General features: G+C 37.4%; 1 protein-coding gene across 1 annotated transcript; it reads left to right on the forward strand.

The window, feature by feature from the left end:
* Positions 1–8,995: 8,995 nt before the first annotated feature.
* hpxa (hemopexin a) lies at positions 8,996–15,499 on the forward strand. Its single transcript, XM_044215719.1, has 10 exons — positions 8,996–9,133; positions 9,428–9,447; positions 9,590–9,667; positions 9,908–10,065; positions 10,992–11,145; positions 11,530–11,742; positions 12,025–12,120; positions 13,258–13,388; positions 13,481–13,628; positions 14,960–15,499. The coding sequence occupies exons 1-10, from the start codon at positions 9,078–9,080 to the stop codon at positions 15,187–15,189; spliced, it is 1,284 nt and encodes a 427-aa protein (XP_044071654.1). The 5' UTR covers positions 8,996–9,077; the 3' UTR covers positions 15,190–15,499.
* Positions 15,500–16,447: the final 948 nt, after the last annotated feature.

Genomic DNA, 16,447 nt, shown 5'->3' on the forward strand with positions numbered 1-16,447 from the left:
TGTGAGATAGAAAGTCAAAATTATGACTTTTTAAATGAATTTTTGACTTATGATCTCCTGATTTTGCATAAATAAATGTATAATTTACTTAGAAAATCACTTTTTCTATCTTATGATTTAGATTTTTGATCATAAAATTGTGATTTATCACATAATTTAGACTTTTTATGTCATATTCTCAAATGTTTGAGATAATACATCCAAATTATGAAATAGTATCTCAAAATGTTTGACTCCAAGATTCTTACAAAATAAATCTAATTGACTTTTGTTTTGTAATGATATAGATTTGATTACATTTGTAAATATAACAGTGAAACAGGCTTGTATTTTGAATTTTGGATCAGCTGAGAGTCACAAAATGCAGAGTCAGTGTGCAAATGTGCCTAAATGCTAATATGCATACTGTTACGTCAAAAAAATACCAATTGGGCCTCTATATTTAAAAGGTTATTTCAAGACGTTAAATCACTGACACCTGCTGACCAAAAAAGGGAAAATGTGTCTCAGGTTGTGATCTGTTTGTTTTTAGACCAGTTACACCTTGGACATGTGTAAGTATTCCTTCAGTCTTTACTGAATTTTCCCAGTAAGATGCCTTGAGTTCTTCCTGAAGTATTCCTTCAGCAGATTTCACAGCTGGCTTGGAGACATGATGTGTTTCGTCCAAATCACATAAACTCTGTTTTAAGCTAACAGGGGCCCCAAACTGTCCCACGATCACAACTGAACTCACAGTGAAATGAGAAATGACCTTTTCACCCTGTTAGCCAATTCTCCACATTCTAACATAGGGCACTCTTATAGACTAATAAATACCAAAAAACATCCCTTCTCTTAAATAATGATGATTAAATAATGCATTGATATTTCCTACTAAAAATATATTTGACATGGTGAGACGCTGAATGCCAGTTACATAAAGAGAGAGACACCAATGACACAGCCAACAATTTCCCTATATGTTGCTGTTTCACTTCAGCTGCTGTGAACTCTATAATAAACAGTACATTTTTAGAATACTTTTTTTTTTGTCAATGATAAATCTCTTATGTGGAGGTCAATCCCAGTCTTCTACTATATTTGCAGGGGAGACCTCTACTGGATATCTGTGGTAACGACAGACTTCAGTCAAAACTTTTCAGCTGAAGATGAGTCACAATCACATTGCATTTTATTTGTTAATATCTCACAGAATGTGCATTTTAATAAAGAGTTTGATACTTTATTTAGCAAAACAGTTCACAAACAGACAGCATTCAAACATTTAAAGTTACATTTATTACACACTCTGACACACTTTTTACTGTTAAATTAATACTATTCATGCATGATATAAAAGACAAATGTTGTTTGTTCTACAACTTTAAAATTCACTGTATGAAAAGTATTTAAACAGTCAAAATGAATAATAGTAATCAGCTGCAGTCAGTCAAAAAAACAAAACAAACAAAAAAAGGTAACATTGTTTGTCAGAACCTGAAAGCTTTGGTTTGCTCTGAGACATTATACCAGACATACAACAGACCCGGTATTCAGGTTGTGTTAGAAGATACTTCTTCATTACTGAAATTCAATGAAACAACATTTTCAGGTTGGTCAGCAGTGCCATCTGACCTAAAACAGCTGCTGTGGCACAAAAGGAAGCTACACAAATTGTAGACTCTGTGCAATCCATGCGTTTGTTTGGCCAAATAATTGCTCCCAAGTTTGAAAATGGCTCACATGAGAACAGAGGATTTTTTCTATATAGGGAATAAATCATGTACTAGATTATAGATGTACACATTGCTTCTTTTGTTTAAATAACTATTCCTCTTCCTCGTTCTTTCTGCTGGTTTCTCATTGTGTCTCATTGCATTGTTTTGTAATGCTGGATGATTTATTAATGTCAGCAAAAGCTCTCTCCACCATCTCTGATGCACTTCAGGGAGTGGAGGCAAAATGCACAACACCATTATGTAACAGTAATACATTAAACACAATCAGTCAGCCTCCGGTCACAATAAAAAAATAAATAAACAAGTCATCCAACATAAACAACAAAATGCATTGTTTGTCAGCGCCCTCCAAAAGTGTTACAAATCATAGTTCTGAAAATGAAAATGTACTATCTGCCACTGCTATGTTTAATGTTTGCTAAGGTTTAGGGAAAGATCACAGTCGCGGTTAACAGAGCCCAACAGCAGTCTCCCATATCAAAGCCATCCATCCACCCCGACCTCCTCCTTAAGAGATTTTACAACGCTAACAACAACACGCTACTTCTGCCATCTCTTCTCACAGACAACAGCCTTTTACAAGAAAGTGTAAACATAGGTTGTTATAAATGTTTGAACACAAGACCAATGTTGTTGTTTTTCAACGTGAATATTCACTGAAAGACTGAAATCCACAAATATGACTGGGAGCTTTGTGGGAGAGAAACAGGAGAAATGTAAAGTAGTCATTTTATTTCATGTGCTTACAGGAGGTGAGGTGTAGCACAGGGCGTAGGCAGGATTTCAGAAATCCCAGCCCCACGATGCACCCCCTCATAAATTCGGATATCAAAAGGAAAGTATCTAAAATACATATGCATATTTTCATGTATTTTTCATTTTTAATTGATTTATTCAACTACAATTTTATTTCCCAGCATGAAGGACTAAATGCCATTTCAAAGCATTCTCCACGCTGCCAGGAATAACATTCTGGTGGGGAAATTGTGAAGCCTTTTATTTTTTATTTTGCTGGCTTAAAAGTAGTCAAATTTAAATATACTGAATCTAAAAAAAAAAAAAAATGGAATGACCCAAATAAATAACCACCATGTGGATTTTTCTAACTGTAGAATGTAAATCCAGGTTGCTAAAACTCCCAGATTCCCTGAAAAAAATTCAGAGGACACATGACCTCAGTGTCGTCAGGGTCCACAGTGTGCAGGGCACTTTCTCATCTTGTAGAGGTTTTTAAAGATGAGAAACTTTCAGTGAACTTCCCTACCCATGTAGAGTCAAAACATAGAACCCTTGAAACTCTATTTTGTAAATTCTATTTTCAGTTGATTGTTTTTTCCTTCATCACAAATAACAAGATGAAGAAATTGGGAGACCCATTTTAAAATCAACTTATTAATTCAACATTTATATCAGAGTAGAAATATTCATTAGATTTTATTTTTTACTTTAAGGTTTTTAATGCATGATTTAATTGCAAATTTAAAGATGTATTTTTTACAGATGTATGAATTTATTAACAGATGAATATAAATAACTGAAAATCTGTGGAATTATTCCCATAGCACACTTAAGACTGCATAGTAAATTCCTCAATATTGACTTTGCAGATAAAAAAGATGAAAAATTCTGCAGACATCCCCTTTAAAAATCCATCCCAGTAATTATTTAACATAGTTGTTTTATGTTGAAATCATTTTTACCATACAGAAACAAAAACAAAAAAACATGTCATTCTCAGAGAAGAGGATTCTGACCTCTGAAGCAGATAACCCACAGTGTCACTCTTTTAACTGAGTCAATAACTACTTAAATCTGAACTTTGTGCATAAAGGTTGGAGGAGCATTTTTGAGCATGGTCGACAGGCTCCAGGTCTCTGTCAGTGTAACTACAGTGACAGGATGGTGAAGAGAATTAATGAATGAACACACTTTCACCAGGCAGATTGCATTTTCCTGGACCTGCCAGACATAAATCTGCTGTCAGACTTTCCGTTACCTGCTGTTAGTATGGCTTACTCTTAGACCCACATGAAACTGCCTGTTCTGTGCTCTCGTCTTTGCTGTTAGGTACCACTACCTTGTGTTTGAAACATCTTTTTTTTTGGTCAAGATTGCAGTGTAATTATGTTACAAAACCCAACACTGTGAATCATCAACAGACATGAAAGGAGAGGAATAAAGAAGGACGTAAGGCACTGATTCCTGAACAAACTAAAACTTTAATTGTCTATTTCTGTCCATGAAGTAATTTCAAATGTAATCATCTATTTAAAAAGGTATCCAAATACACACTTCTTGAACATAAACATGAACTTGTGGGCCTCTTTGCGTTGCACACACAGGGAAAGATAACCCTCGTTATCTACGTCTTTTGTTTTTTCATGAATGAACAGCAAAGAAGGCCAATAATCCGGGCTCAGCCGAGTTCACAGACAGAAATGACAAATGCCAAGATAACTGCACTGAACATGAATATCATAATAAGATAATAAGATCCTAAATGATTATTATTCTCATTATATCATGGCAAGAATTGCAAATATTCTGCTACATAACTGTTGATTTAGCAGGTTTACAAGGTCAGATGTCAAATCAGTGCACATTCTTATAAGCACTGCTTTTTGTGATCTTATAACTTTGTATTTTGTGGTTTTGTGTCAATTGTTTAATAATTATATTATTCTATAGGTTTTGTTTGTCCCTTCTATAAAGCCTGTTGTAACTACTGCTTTCAAAAGTGCGATATGAATAAAGTTTCTTTACTTATTTATTAAATTTTCAGCTACAGAGTTTCTTCAGCTACTCAACTTTAACCTCATCTTTATTTAAATAGCACTTTACACACAACACAGTCAATCCAAATAGCTTTACAGCACAGAGAGGTACACAAACAGGCTACTTCCATGTCAAACAGCACTTTAGAAGTAATGTGAGGCAGCCAGTGATACCTTGTAGTCTGAGGAAGCCTCAACAAGATGCATTATTAACACAGGAAAGAGAGTCCTGAAACGACAACATTGCCATAGGTGAAATGAAAGAAAACTAAAGAGATTATGTGACCCCAACACATACTGCTACTTTATTTTTCCTTCTTTAAACCAAGTAAAAGTCTAAAAGCTCTTTTTCAAGAGAAACCTGCCTGAAACGGCAGCATAAAACAGCATTACATCAAAGAAAGTACAACGATACAATACACAAAAGAGAGTAAACACAATCATTTAAGATGCACATACATGTATTTGTGACAATTCTGGTAAGTGTTGTATGGACCTAAAAGCAGAAAGCAGAGGCACAACAGGTAAAGTAAAAAAGGTGAATGAGAAAAAGATTCAGCAACAGGTAGGTAGTCAGTGAAGGCAAAAGAGTCCAAAAAGGGAGCAGGCAGGTTGTCAAAAACCAAAAACTAGCATACGCAGGCAGACAGACAGACTAGAGCTGGACAGTAAATGCCTGAATAACACGACAGACGATCATAATAATGTGAGCTGCTGGTGGGCTGGTATAGTGGTATAGTAGGAGGCTGATTGGGGAATAAAAGGCAGGTGTGCAGGCAGGTGATGATTGTCCAATTATAGCTTAGCAACTGTAGCTAGGCACAATGGGTCTAGCTTTGGATTTCTCCACATGTTGAAGCAGTATACATGGGACTGTAATAAGATTGATACTCTGCATTTAAAGAGTGTGAATAGTAATGTGTTGTGTTTTTTTTTGCACTGGAATAATAACCAATAACACAAGGAATGGATTTTTCTGATGTAAACTGCATCGTTAGCATGTCTGGCTAACTAGCTTAACTAGTAAGTAGTAGGCTGACAGTATTTGAACAAACTGCTCTCTGAGGAAGTTTTTAAATGTAGAATATCATTAATGACAAAACAATTGAGTGAGTACAAAATCGAGTAATCGCAATCTGCAATCTGTGGGCGCTCAGTTTAAGCACTGTTGTCTTGTGGGGTGAAATATGTGATTGTGCTCAGGATGCTGTCTGTGCTTGCTTGTAAACTTGTTCTGCTGTAACAAATCTGTTTTCTGTGTGCAGATTGATTTTCTCTGCTTCAGCGGTTCTGTCGATAATGATCTTCCATAAATTACTAGCTATGAGCTCATAACCCTGTGTGTATGTGTGTGTGTGGGAGAGTTCTTTTCAAGATTCATTTCTATTTAGTATATAATTTTTAAATAACGCTGCTGTTCTGTTTTCATTAAAAATGAATCTTTCGCATAGGATTTTTAACAGTTCTAGAATATAAAAAGATGTTAAAAATGTACTGCAGAATATAAATTTTATAAATTTATAAATATAAATTTCTGTGTGGATGGGCGTTAATATTAATTCAAGTTTTGATTATCAGTCAGTCGCTACTACACCGTACAACATATATATGAACATATATACATATAGGATTTTAGTGGAAACTAATCTAATACCTCTAACTTAATGTAAAGTTTTATTAATTTCAAGTTAAGTCAACTTAAAATATCTAGTTTTCATTTTTAAACCATTTCAAAACTTAGAAACCTGAATGTGAATGACTTAAAGTCATGTGACTTGAAATAACGAGTTGAATGAATGTACTGTTGACTAAGCTAATCAAAAGATTGACATGACTAGCATATTAGCTGACTTCCTAGTATGCACTGTTTGAGAGTTAAAACTCTCCAGAGACCCTTCCCTTTTGTAGTTTTGAGAAAACACATGTGATGGGAATTTGCTGTGTGCCGTTTAAAACAGATGAAGCTGAGTTGCAGTTGTTTCTTTGGATAATAATGAAAACAACCACGAGGAAGGCTAGTATTATACGTTTAATTCTCTTAACTCACATTGTTTTAGGCAGGGAAATGTACATTTTTAGGCTGAACCAATTTAAAATGTTTCACATAACACTGTGCTTGGCTGGTCTCTAGTGGTGAGAAACTTGCACTACAGTATATCTCCTTGTTAACACAGGAAGTTCACTTGGTTTTCACCTCAGATGGGTTTACTTATTCCAGTTCATCCTTAAATGGGGAATCTCATCCATGAAAACTAGCTCAAAGCGAGTTGATCAGCCCACATGCCCTTTGACTGGCCTGGGCAGGTGACTCCTCCTCTGCTGTACAGTGATGGCAGACTATCATGGTTCAGTAATGCTGATGGCAGGAGTTGGGACCAAAATCCATCACACAGGCAGAGTAGAAAGGCTTTTGAGGCGGTTTACTGACAAAATGTGACAGTGGAGTTAAAGGATCTTATTTTTGTACTACCCTGGCTCCAGACTTCTGAATTGCTGCTCACATCTCCAATTTTTTTTCCAGTGATTCAAATATGTGCCCATGTACTATTTCCCAGGTTGGAAAAAAACCCTGAGTCACTCAGAGCTTTGTAGCCAAAACTCACCTGTGAGACCCTGTTGTTTCTAACAGTACAGTTGAGAGGCCATATTTACCCAGATTTTTTAAAATCAGCAAAAAAGTTTCCTCGTTTCCTGCGGCAAGAGGATTGTGTTCACTACATTTGACAAAAGCTCAGTTAATGCTTCCACTAAGTGACAAATAAAACTGCTACTGGTCATGCTGTAGAAAATAATAATAATAAAAAAATAACAGTGCAGCTACACAAATTTTAGTTTTTTTCATGTACTTGTCTTAATATCCAAAAATTAACAATAAATTCCCAGAGAAATGAAAAACAAACAAAATACCTAACCATGTTAAAGGTCAACATGTGTTCTGCCCTTTTCAAATATTAACAAAAAAGAGCAAGACAGTGTTGCTATTTTTTTAAAAAGCACTTTCAAATCTTTGCTATGCACTACGTGCTCAACGTGACAGACCTGGAATATTATATGCCTCAGTCAAGGTTAAGGTCCCGGCCCCAGTCAACACACTGATTACTCCTGTGCACCATCCTCTATACAATATCATTGCTCAACAGTGACTCACTGAATGTTTGTGTTAGTAACCACTCTGAATAAAAACACCTCTATTTTCTAGACTGGCAAAATGTTAGAAAAGGGTTTTACTGCTCAACTAGACCTTTTTACTTTCCAATGCACAGAAGCTCAGGGAGGAAAAAGAACAAAGAGAAAGATGTATAGAGAAGTAGAAGGAGTGGATGGAGAAAGGAGTAAGGGAAAGGGATTGGTGGATGGAGAGATGCAGAGAATGAGGAGGAAGTTGATGAAATTCCTACAATGGTGCTTCCAGAAAGAAACCTGCTGAGCCGTGCCGCTGCCATTTCTATACAGTTTCCATACACTTTTCCTGTTTCTTTTTGTACTGTTTCAACAACTTCATAGACTTTTCATATTGTCCAGTACACTTTCAATTTCATAGTTTATATTAGTACCTAATAGGAAGTATACAGAGAACTAGTTTTTCTATTGCAAATGCAAGCCAGCACGTACATGGGCTACGCAATGTGGAGCACTTTTAATTTCACTGATAAGTATTACATACAATGAGGCCAACCCACTATTCTCTGTTAATGTTCACCATAGAAACGTTATACAACACTAGTTTTCGAGGACTGTGAAGGGCAGTGGTCAGCAGTTTTTATTTATTTTTCTTGGTGCACTGGGTTAGTTACCTCTCAGAATTGGACCAGGTCCTGGATGCAGATCCAACTTTGATCTGTCTTCTTGAATGTTCTGGAATATATTTGTAACAGATTAGGCTAAACATCTCTATGAGCATATTGTATACTGTAATGCAAAATAATAAAAATTATAATAAAATATAAATAAAATAAAATATAAATGTATGGCTACTTTTCAGCCTTTGTTAGAATGACTTTGTTTATTTTTAGCCACATATATGAAGCAAAGGGAAGCATGCAAATTCTCTTATACCAACAGCAGGTCTTTCTACTGCCATAGTAAATTTGCTAAATCTATAAAGCTTTACATTCATTAAAAATGAATACTGCGTTGGTGTCATAAACAGCTGCTAGATCTTCAGCAAAATGCTTTAAGTTTAAGTTTGAATATGACAAATACATGATGAAGTATGCACGTGTTAGGACATAGTGTCATTTAAAGTGCATAAGATACACATCTATTGATTAGATTTTCTTGGTGAAAAGGGAGCCTTCTAAATTCTATGAATCTTTGCTGCCACAGGACTCACTTTCCTGGTTGTGGGTCTAAGCAGTGAGATGATTGGGGTAGAGCTCCCTGGGGCACAGCTCTGGGAAGTCAAACATTGTGGGTGTCTTTGATGAGCCAAGTGCGTCTGCACATTGTTCGCTCCTCCTCCATGATGTTGCCCACGTAAACTGGGCTATGGTATAAATAGTTGCTGCAGCAGCTGCCAGGATACCTTTTGCATTGCTCTGCTGTCTTTCCAGGCCTCTCCTGGACCAAAGGACTGCTCACCATGAAGCTGCTCGCCCACATCCTGTGTCTCTGCCTGGCTCTGGCATTGGCTCAGTCGTAAGTATTTTTGCACTTAAACTGAAGGGACAATCACCATGCAGTTTGTAAACTAAAAACTAAAAATTACAGTTACACTTTACTTGGCTAGTCCGCCTACAAAAAACATCTTAGGGTATAGGGTATGTTCATGAATTGTCACATATACTTTATTGATTATCTGCTTAACATCTACAGACAAGAGCAAAACAGTTGAAATGTTACAATTATTTTATAACCTATGTGTAGGTGGACTATCCAAGTAAAGTGTAACCAAAATTATAATGATTTTCTTTATCTGTTCTATTCAACCAGGCAAGAAGCACATGCATCAGGTGAGTTGATGGAAAGCATTAATACTCATTTTGACATCACTAGTTTGACGTCTTGGTCATTAGGGAGACATTTCTCATCATGAATGTTAACTCTTTATTTAAAACTTTCTATTTAATTTCACATGACCATAATATTCTGCAGCTGTCCTTGACCGCTGTGAAGGCCTTGAGATGGATGCTGTTGCAGTGAACGAAGAGGGAATCCCATACTTTTTCAAGGGTAAGTCCCTACATATTGAGGAATCATGGGTAGGATTCATCATATGATCTCAATACAATGGGAAGTTGCTTGCCTTATGTCCCCAAAATAAATCATACCTAAACATGTGTCAAGTGAAGTCAGTAAGTGTTGCTTTCTGTAAATCATACCATGTTCCGGTTTCACTGCATGAAGTTTCAACTCACAAGATGTGGAAGAAAATTGCTCAAACTAAAGGTTGTGTCCTGTATTTTCTAACAGGTGATCATCTGTTCAAGGGGTTCCATGGCAAAGCAGAGCTGTCCAATGAGTCCTTCGCTGAGTTGGATGACCATCACCACCTGGGCCATGTAGATGCTGCTTTCCGCATGCATTACGAGGACAGTCCCTCCGACCACGATCACATGTTCTTCTTCTTGGTACGGTCCAGGCTGTGACTCTCATGATCTTTCTCAATATTGAGATTAATAGTAAGATTAAAAGTGTTCCTTCCTAAAAATAAACTCTTTGGGTAATGCCCCTGCAGAGGACCCAGAACACGTTTGGGATTAGAGCTATTCACTGTGTCAGAGCTCTTTCTCAGCTGTTGTCAGGGGGCTCCAAATTTCTAGTGACGCCAATAATGGCCTGTATGTAACAACTGAAGTTGTTTTGGAAATTAAAGACTGATTTCAGTAGTTTCTGATCTCATCATAGTCCACTCATTATTAACTGTTATGTAACAGAGGTCCTAGATTCAACCACCTTCCTGTAAAGAAAATTACTTTGCAGTCTGAATTGTAATTAATCCAGCTCATCATAAGTTTACTCATGTATAATCAGACCCTATTTTATGAAAGACTGTCCCTTTGTGTAATGGTTCAGTGAAATGATTACACAAATGCATGTCTCTCAGAGAGGGCAGGTAAGGTAAAAACAAAGTTTACAAGGTAGTTGAGTTTGGCAACAGGCAGTTGGTCAGAACAGGCAGGAACGTGCAAAACTGGCATGCAAAAAATCCAAAGATGCAATCCAAAGCAAGTGGGACAACAACTACAAAAAAAGTGGTAAGGTGATGAAGAAAGGCTGAAAGACATTGAAAACTACTGCTGGACAAGTAGGGATTTGCAGGTTCTAAAAAGAGATTTAGAAGCTGGCAGACCCAACTGCAGAAAGTTATGAACTTGCTGTCATCATGACACCTTTGCAATCATCAAATATTCTTCCTGCACTACCTCCTTTTTGTAAGTCTCCCAAGGGTAGAAACTGTATGATAGTGTCACCATAGATTAATAAACTTCTGTATTTTGATTGTGCAAGCTTATTGTCAGTTTAATCTGGTACTCGCGGTGATCCTTTGATACAGGACAATAAGGTGTTCAGCTATTACCAACACAAGCTGGAGGACGGCTACCCCAAGGACATCTCCGAAGTCTTCCCTGGAATCCCTGACCACCTGGATGCTGCCGTGGAGTGTCCCAAGTCAGAGTGTGATGAAGACTCTGTCATCTTCTTCAAGGGTCAGTGTACATTCTTACCGACCTCGTTGCAAGAAAACCTTAAACGTTCTACTTGTGTTTTTTCAGTAGGATATTTTAATGAAATTTGGTGAAAGGTTAAGTCACGGAACAAGTCAACAATGTTTGGTGTGAATCAACGATTGGACATTTTTAAACATTTTTGCTATTTTCTCATCAACAACTGTATTTCAGTGAATGTCAGAATCACTGTGTGTATTTGAAACACATCCAGATGCAATTTAAACATTTTTAAACATAAAGATAAGATAAGAACAAATTTAGAGGATTGAGCAACCTTGGTGGAAGTTCATGCTCAGTATCTTAAGCCATCTGGAGAATAACTTCAAAATATATCTCTAACATCATGTGTCATTTTTTCTGTAGGAAATGACATCTACCACTACAACGTCAAAACCAAGACTGTAGATGATAAAAAGTTCAAGTCCATGCCAAACTGCACGTCTGCTTTCCGCTTTATGGAGCACTATTATTGTTTCCATGGACACATGTTCTCCAAGTTTGATCCAAAGACCGGCGAGGTGCATGGCAAATACCCCAAAGAGGCACGCGACTACTTCATGAGATGTTCCAAGTTTAGTAAGTGAAAAATCAATGTCAGCGATTCATCAATCAGAGTTTTATCTATGTTTATCTCTGAACAGCATCTGTTTTTGGCTGTAAAGCAATCCAGTAGATTTCCCTCCAAATCAAACTCAGTGGCACATTAAAATTTAGTTTAAAGGTCACTCAGGGTTGTCAATGAAGTGATGATAAAATACTCTGCTTAACACGTTTGAGTCAGTTTGGAAGCAATGCTGAGGAAAGCTGATATGCCTAAATATATAAGTAACCTTAGCATTATGCTTGTTTGCTGTTCAGGCGAAGAGAGCGACCACGTGGAGAGAGAGCGCTGCAGCCGTGTTCACCTGGATGCCATCACATCTGACAATGCTGGGAACATGTATGCCTTCAGAGGTGAGATCTGACAACAGAATATTTCTTTGAAATGGTTATCGATTGCTTTGGGATCAGAAAGACTTGTGTGCTGGAACAATTTCCAAATGAAAAGCGGCCAAAGTTACTGCGGGCAGCAGCTGTTCCTCAATAAATAGTTCCAGCACATAACTCTCCTTCTGTTTGTGGACAGATTAAACAAATTAGATATAATGTGTTAAGTACAGAGCTTTAGACATACTGGTAGGCAGATTTTTGAATTTTGGACATAGCCAGGCTAGCTGTTTCCCCATGCTTGCAGTCTTTATGCAAAGCTAAGCTTAATTGCTAAACTAAGCTAAAATTTCCCAAAATGTCTGGGGGTTGCAGATCCAAGTGGACTGAGAAACATGTGGTAACAACAAGGTGACTATGGCACTTTTAGTCAGCTTGGATTCACAACAGTTCCAACAGATCCCAACAATGACTCCTCCAGCATCCTCTTCTCCTCTGTCCACCTATTTTACAAACATTAATATTTTTGTCAAAATATACCAAACTATGGTATTTTGTATGTATTGTATACAGCTAACTCTGCCAGCAGCAAATGGAAACTATGTATGTAGCCATATTTATAGAGAAGCGTATTCTTCTGTCAGCCACAAATCTACTCACCGTATACGCAAATAATAGAATAGATCCTATTAAAACACCAGTTGGTCACCAGAGGTCTGTATGGGTTGACTCGGTACCCAGACCTGACCTGGATCCTGAATTGAAATTCTATTCAGTCTAATAGAGCTGGACAGGATCCTGTTCTATTGCAACAGGTGGTGGGACTCTTTGTAAATGTCTAATACCCAAGTGCATCCGAGCGGACTCTCTAACAGCTCTGTTTAGGTCAAATGAATTTTGGATTGGGTCTAAGTATTCTTACTGTCTTTGGCTCCTGTTCGGATTGTGTCTTTTTTTGGAAAATAATTTACGCACATCAAGTTTGGGTAGGTAAGGATCAGTTTCAGATCATAAAGACTTCTACCAGCCACCCTGTTTAATCAGAGAGACTAAAACGTTTTGAGGTGGCTGGTAAACTGTTTATCATTTGTACTCTGTTACTTTTTCAATCTTACTACAGTGTTACTGTTTGCAGCATCCCTAAGCGATTCACTTGTCTTGCAGGTCACCATTTCCTCCGTAAAGATGAGGGCAATGACACACTGAAGGCGGACACCATCGAGAATGCCTTCAAGGAGCTCCACAGTGAGGTGGACGCTGTTTTCTCTTATGAGGATCACCTTTACATGATCAAGGTAAGTGGCAAGCACACACGCATCATATTGATCTTGTCATCACCTTTTCCTCAAGGCTAAAACACACAACATTTATATTTTTTCCCCCTCAGGATGAACATTTATTTGTTTACAAAGTTGGTGAGCCCCACACCCACCTGGACGGTTACCCCAAGTCTGTGAAGGAGGAGCTGGGCATCGAGGGTCCCATTGATGCCGCATTTGTCTGCGAGGATCATCACATTGCTCACATTATCAAAGGTAAAGACACAGACAGCATCTAAAATAATATGCAAGGCTGATGACAATCCATGAAAGAAATCTAGGATCATTTTGAAGATACTAGCCTGTGCATTTACAAGCACTAAAAATGGAAATGGAAATTATGTAAATAAATGTAAAAATGTAATGTAAATAAATGTAAAAATATGTATATGCTATGTTATGTTATGTTATTTGGCAGAAACGGCTCTGCTGTTTGAGGGAGCTCTCAAAAAATCTGAGCAGGAACAGCAGGAATTCTACTAAGAGAACAAATCTAAAATTAATAAATGTTTTGTTATTAACCAAAACCTCTTGAAAACTATTGAAAACATAGTATTTTTTTGCAATACTTTTTAATACTGACCACTGACTTTATCGCTGGTACAATAAATTCAAGAGCAACCAATTAAGCACTGATTTGGTGATTTCACTGATTTAGCAGGTCAAAAGAGGTCTTTAAAACCAGGTTAAATTTGATGTGAAGGTCTTTTTAGCCACGCTAGCAGCATGCCTGGCTCTATGGATGGCAAAGTCAGTTTGTCAGTCGGCCCTTCTGAAATATCACAACAATTTTTGGATGGATTGCCATGAAATTTTGTATATTTGTGGTTCTTGGTGAAATGTCTCGACAACTATTGGATGGTTTGTAATGAAATTTGGAACACACATTCACGCCCCTCTCATAAATAATTGTAATAACTTAGGTGATCTCATGACTTTTCATCTAGTGCCATCATCAGGTCAAAATGTGTCCAATACTACGGTTTATGACCAAATACCTACAAAACTAATGACATTCCCATCAGCCTCACCTGCACTTTGTGTTTAGTGCTAATAAACAATTGTGAGCATGCTAACATGCTAAACTAAGATGATGACATGGTACACATTTTACATGCTAAAAATCAACATGTTAGCATTGTCACTGTGAGCATGTTAGCATGCTGATGTTAGCATTTAGCTCAAAACACAGCTGTGCCTAAGTACAACCTCACAGAGCTGCTAGCATGGCTGTAGACTCTTGTTTAGATGTTACATATAACTATTGTTTCAACAGCCTTTCAAGGACTATATTTCAATATGTAGTTAGGACCTGCTTCACAATGAAATCTAGTCCTTGAAATCCTGTTTAAACAAGTTATATGTAACCCTGAGGTCTACAAAAGTGTCACTTTTCAACCAAAATTAGTCCAGTTTTGACCTAGATGTCTGAAGTCTTTTGATCAGCAAATCACCAAATTAATGGTAACGTACTGGGAAATGAATTCACTATAGCTTTCCACAATTTATAAAGAGATACACTCACATCTCTGCCTGCTGTCCTCCAGGTCAGGACATCTATGATGTGGAACTGAAGGCCAGCCCTCGTGTTGCTGGCAACAAGCGTCCATTTTCCCTCTTCAAGAAGGTTGATGCTGCCATGTGTGGTCCTGGAGGAGTTACGGTGATCGTAGGCAACCACTTCTACCGCTTTGAAAGCCTCATGGTGTTTATTGTTGGCAGGGCCCTGCCTGAGCAGCACAAGGTATCCCTGGAGCTGTTCGGCTGTGATCACTAAGAGGCTTGTTTGACAGGACTGAATGGATTGTGCAGAACGTCACATACAACATGGTGAAACATGGAAAAACAACAGCACCAACAATTTCATGCAGGAGGACCCTAACAACAAGTCACTAAGCTTTTGACTACATGTGCTTACAGACAATGATGCAATGTTTCATACTAGTTGTTTCCCTTCAGTGTCTTACCTTAAAATAACAGTGGTCCTCTGTGTAAAGTGTGCTACCATGAAGTTAAAGGGTATTACATGTTTTTCTGTGATTCATTTTGTAGTGTTGTTGTGAATAAAGAGGAGAGGTAACAAACAATGCACAGAGTCTACTTTGTCTGGCAAGGAGAGACACTGAGAAGGTTATTTAGGCGTTTCATTTTATAAGTTTGTAATTTCCTAATAATCTCCTAGGAAGTGTAATGTGTAATTTGTTTTTCATTATATTGTTTATCTTGTTTTGACACTGTTACTTGAGTTAAGATTAGATTAGAGGGTAAAGTAGTTTGGTCGCCCATAGGCAGTGACAACCAACGAAAGAGACAGACACAGACAGTCATAGCAGACAACATAGAAAAGACATACTGGCACTACAGTAAGAACATTAACACAAACTAACACATATTTCAAGAGGACGTTAGTGTGGAATGGAATTAATTTATTCATTAAGTGTACTGATTGAACACTGTCTCTACTATCCAGTTCTTCTAGAATTGAATGGGACCTTAGGTACCTTTTTGCAATGCTAGAACAAGCACAAGTTCTGGCTTTTCACCAGTAGAGGGCAAAAGCATTCCACTTTAGGAACCAGCTTAATTGTCACGATAGTAAAACTTTAAGCTTCTCTCAGACTGTGTGTTTGTCTCTGTCTTGTTTCCCTCCAGTAGAGCAGCACAGATAAGTCAGTGCAGGTGTAATCTCTTTCCTCTGTGGCAAACACTGAGACTTGAGTTAACCACAGGGAGCTTTGGTATCAGACTCAAATGCGGATTATGTCAATTCTTCTTCATGTGAACCCCATAGACCCACTGTAGTTAGCATTAATTTGTAGTTTTATATCTGGTGAATAGTCTCTGCAAATTTATATTGATTAAACTCTGAGGTACCTGCGAGTGGTTCCATCTTTCCAACAATGCTGTACGATCAGGCATTGTTCAGACCTGCAGATCTCAAATTTCACTTCTAGGTCAAGATTCCAAAGTTTACAAAGATACCAAATATGTCAGGCTTTTTCTGAATTAAAAAAAAATATATATGGTTTGAATTA

The sequence above is a fragment of the Siniperca chuatsi genome, linkage group LG12 (genome assembly GCF_020085105.1).
Source record: "Siniperca chuatsi isolate FFG_IHB_CAS linkage group LG12, ASM2008510v1, whole genome shotgun sequence".
Classification (NCBI taxonomy): domain Eukaryota; kingdom Metazoa; phylum Chordata; class Actinopteri; order Centrarchiformes; family Sinipercidae; genus Siniperca; species Siniperca chuatsi.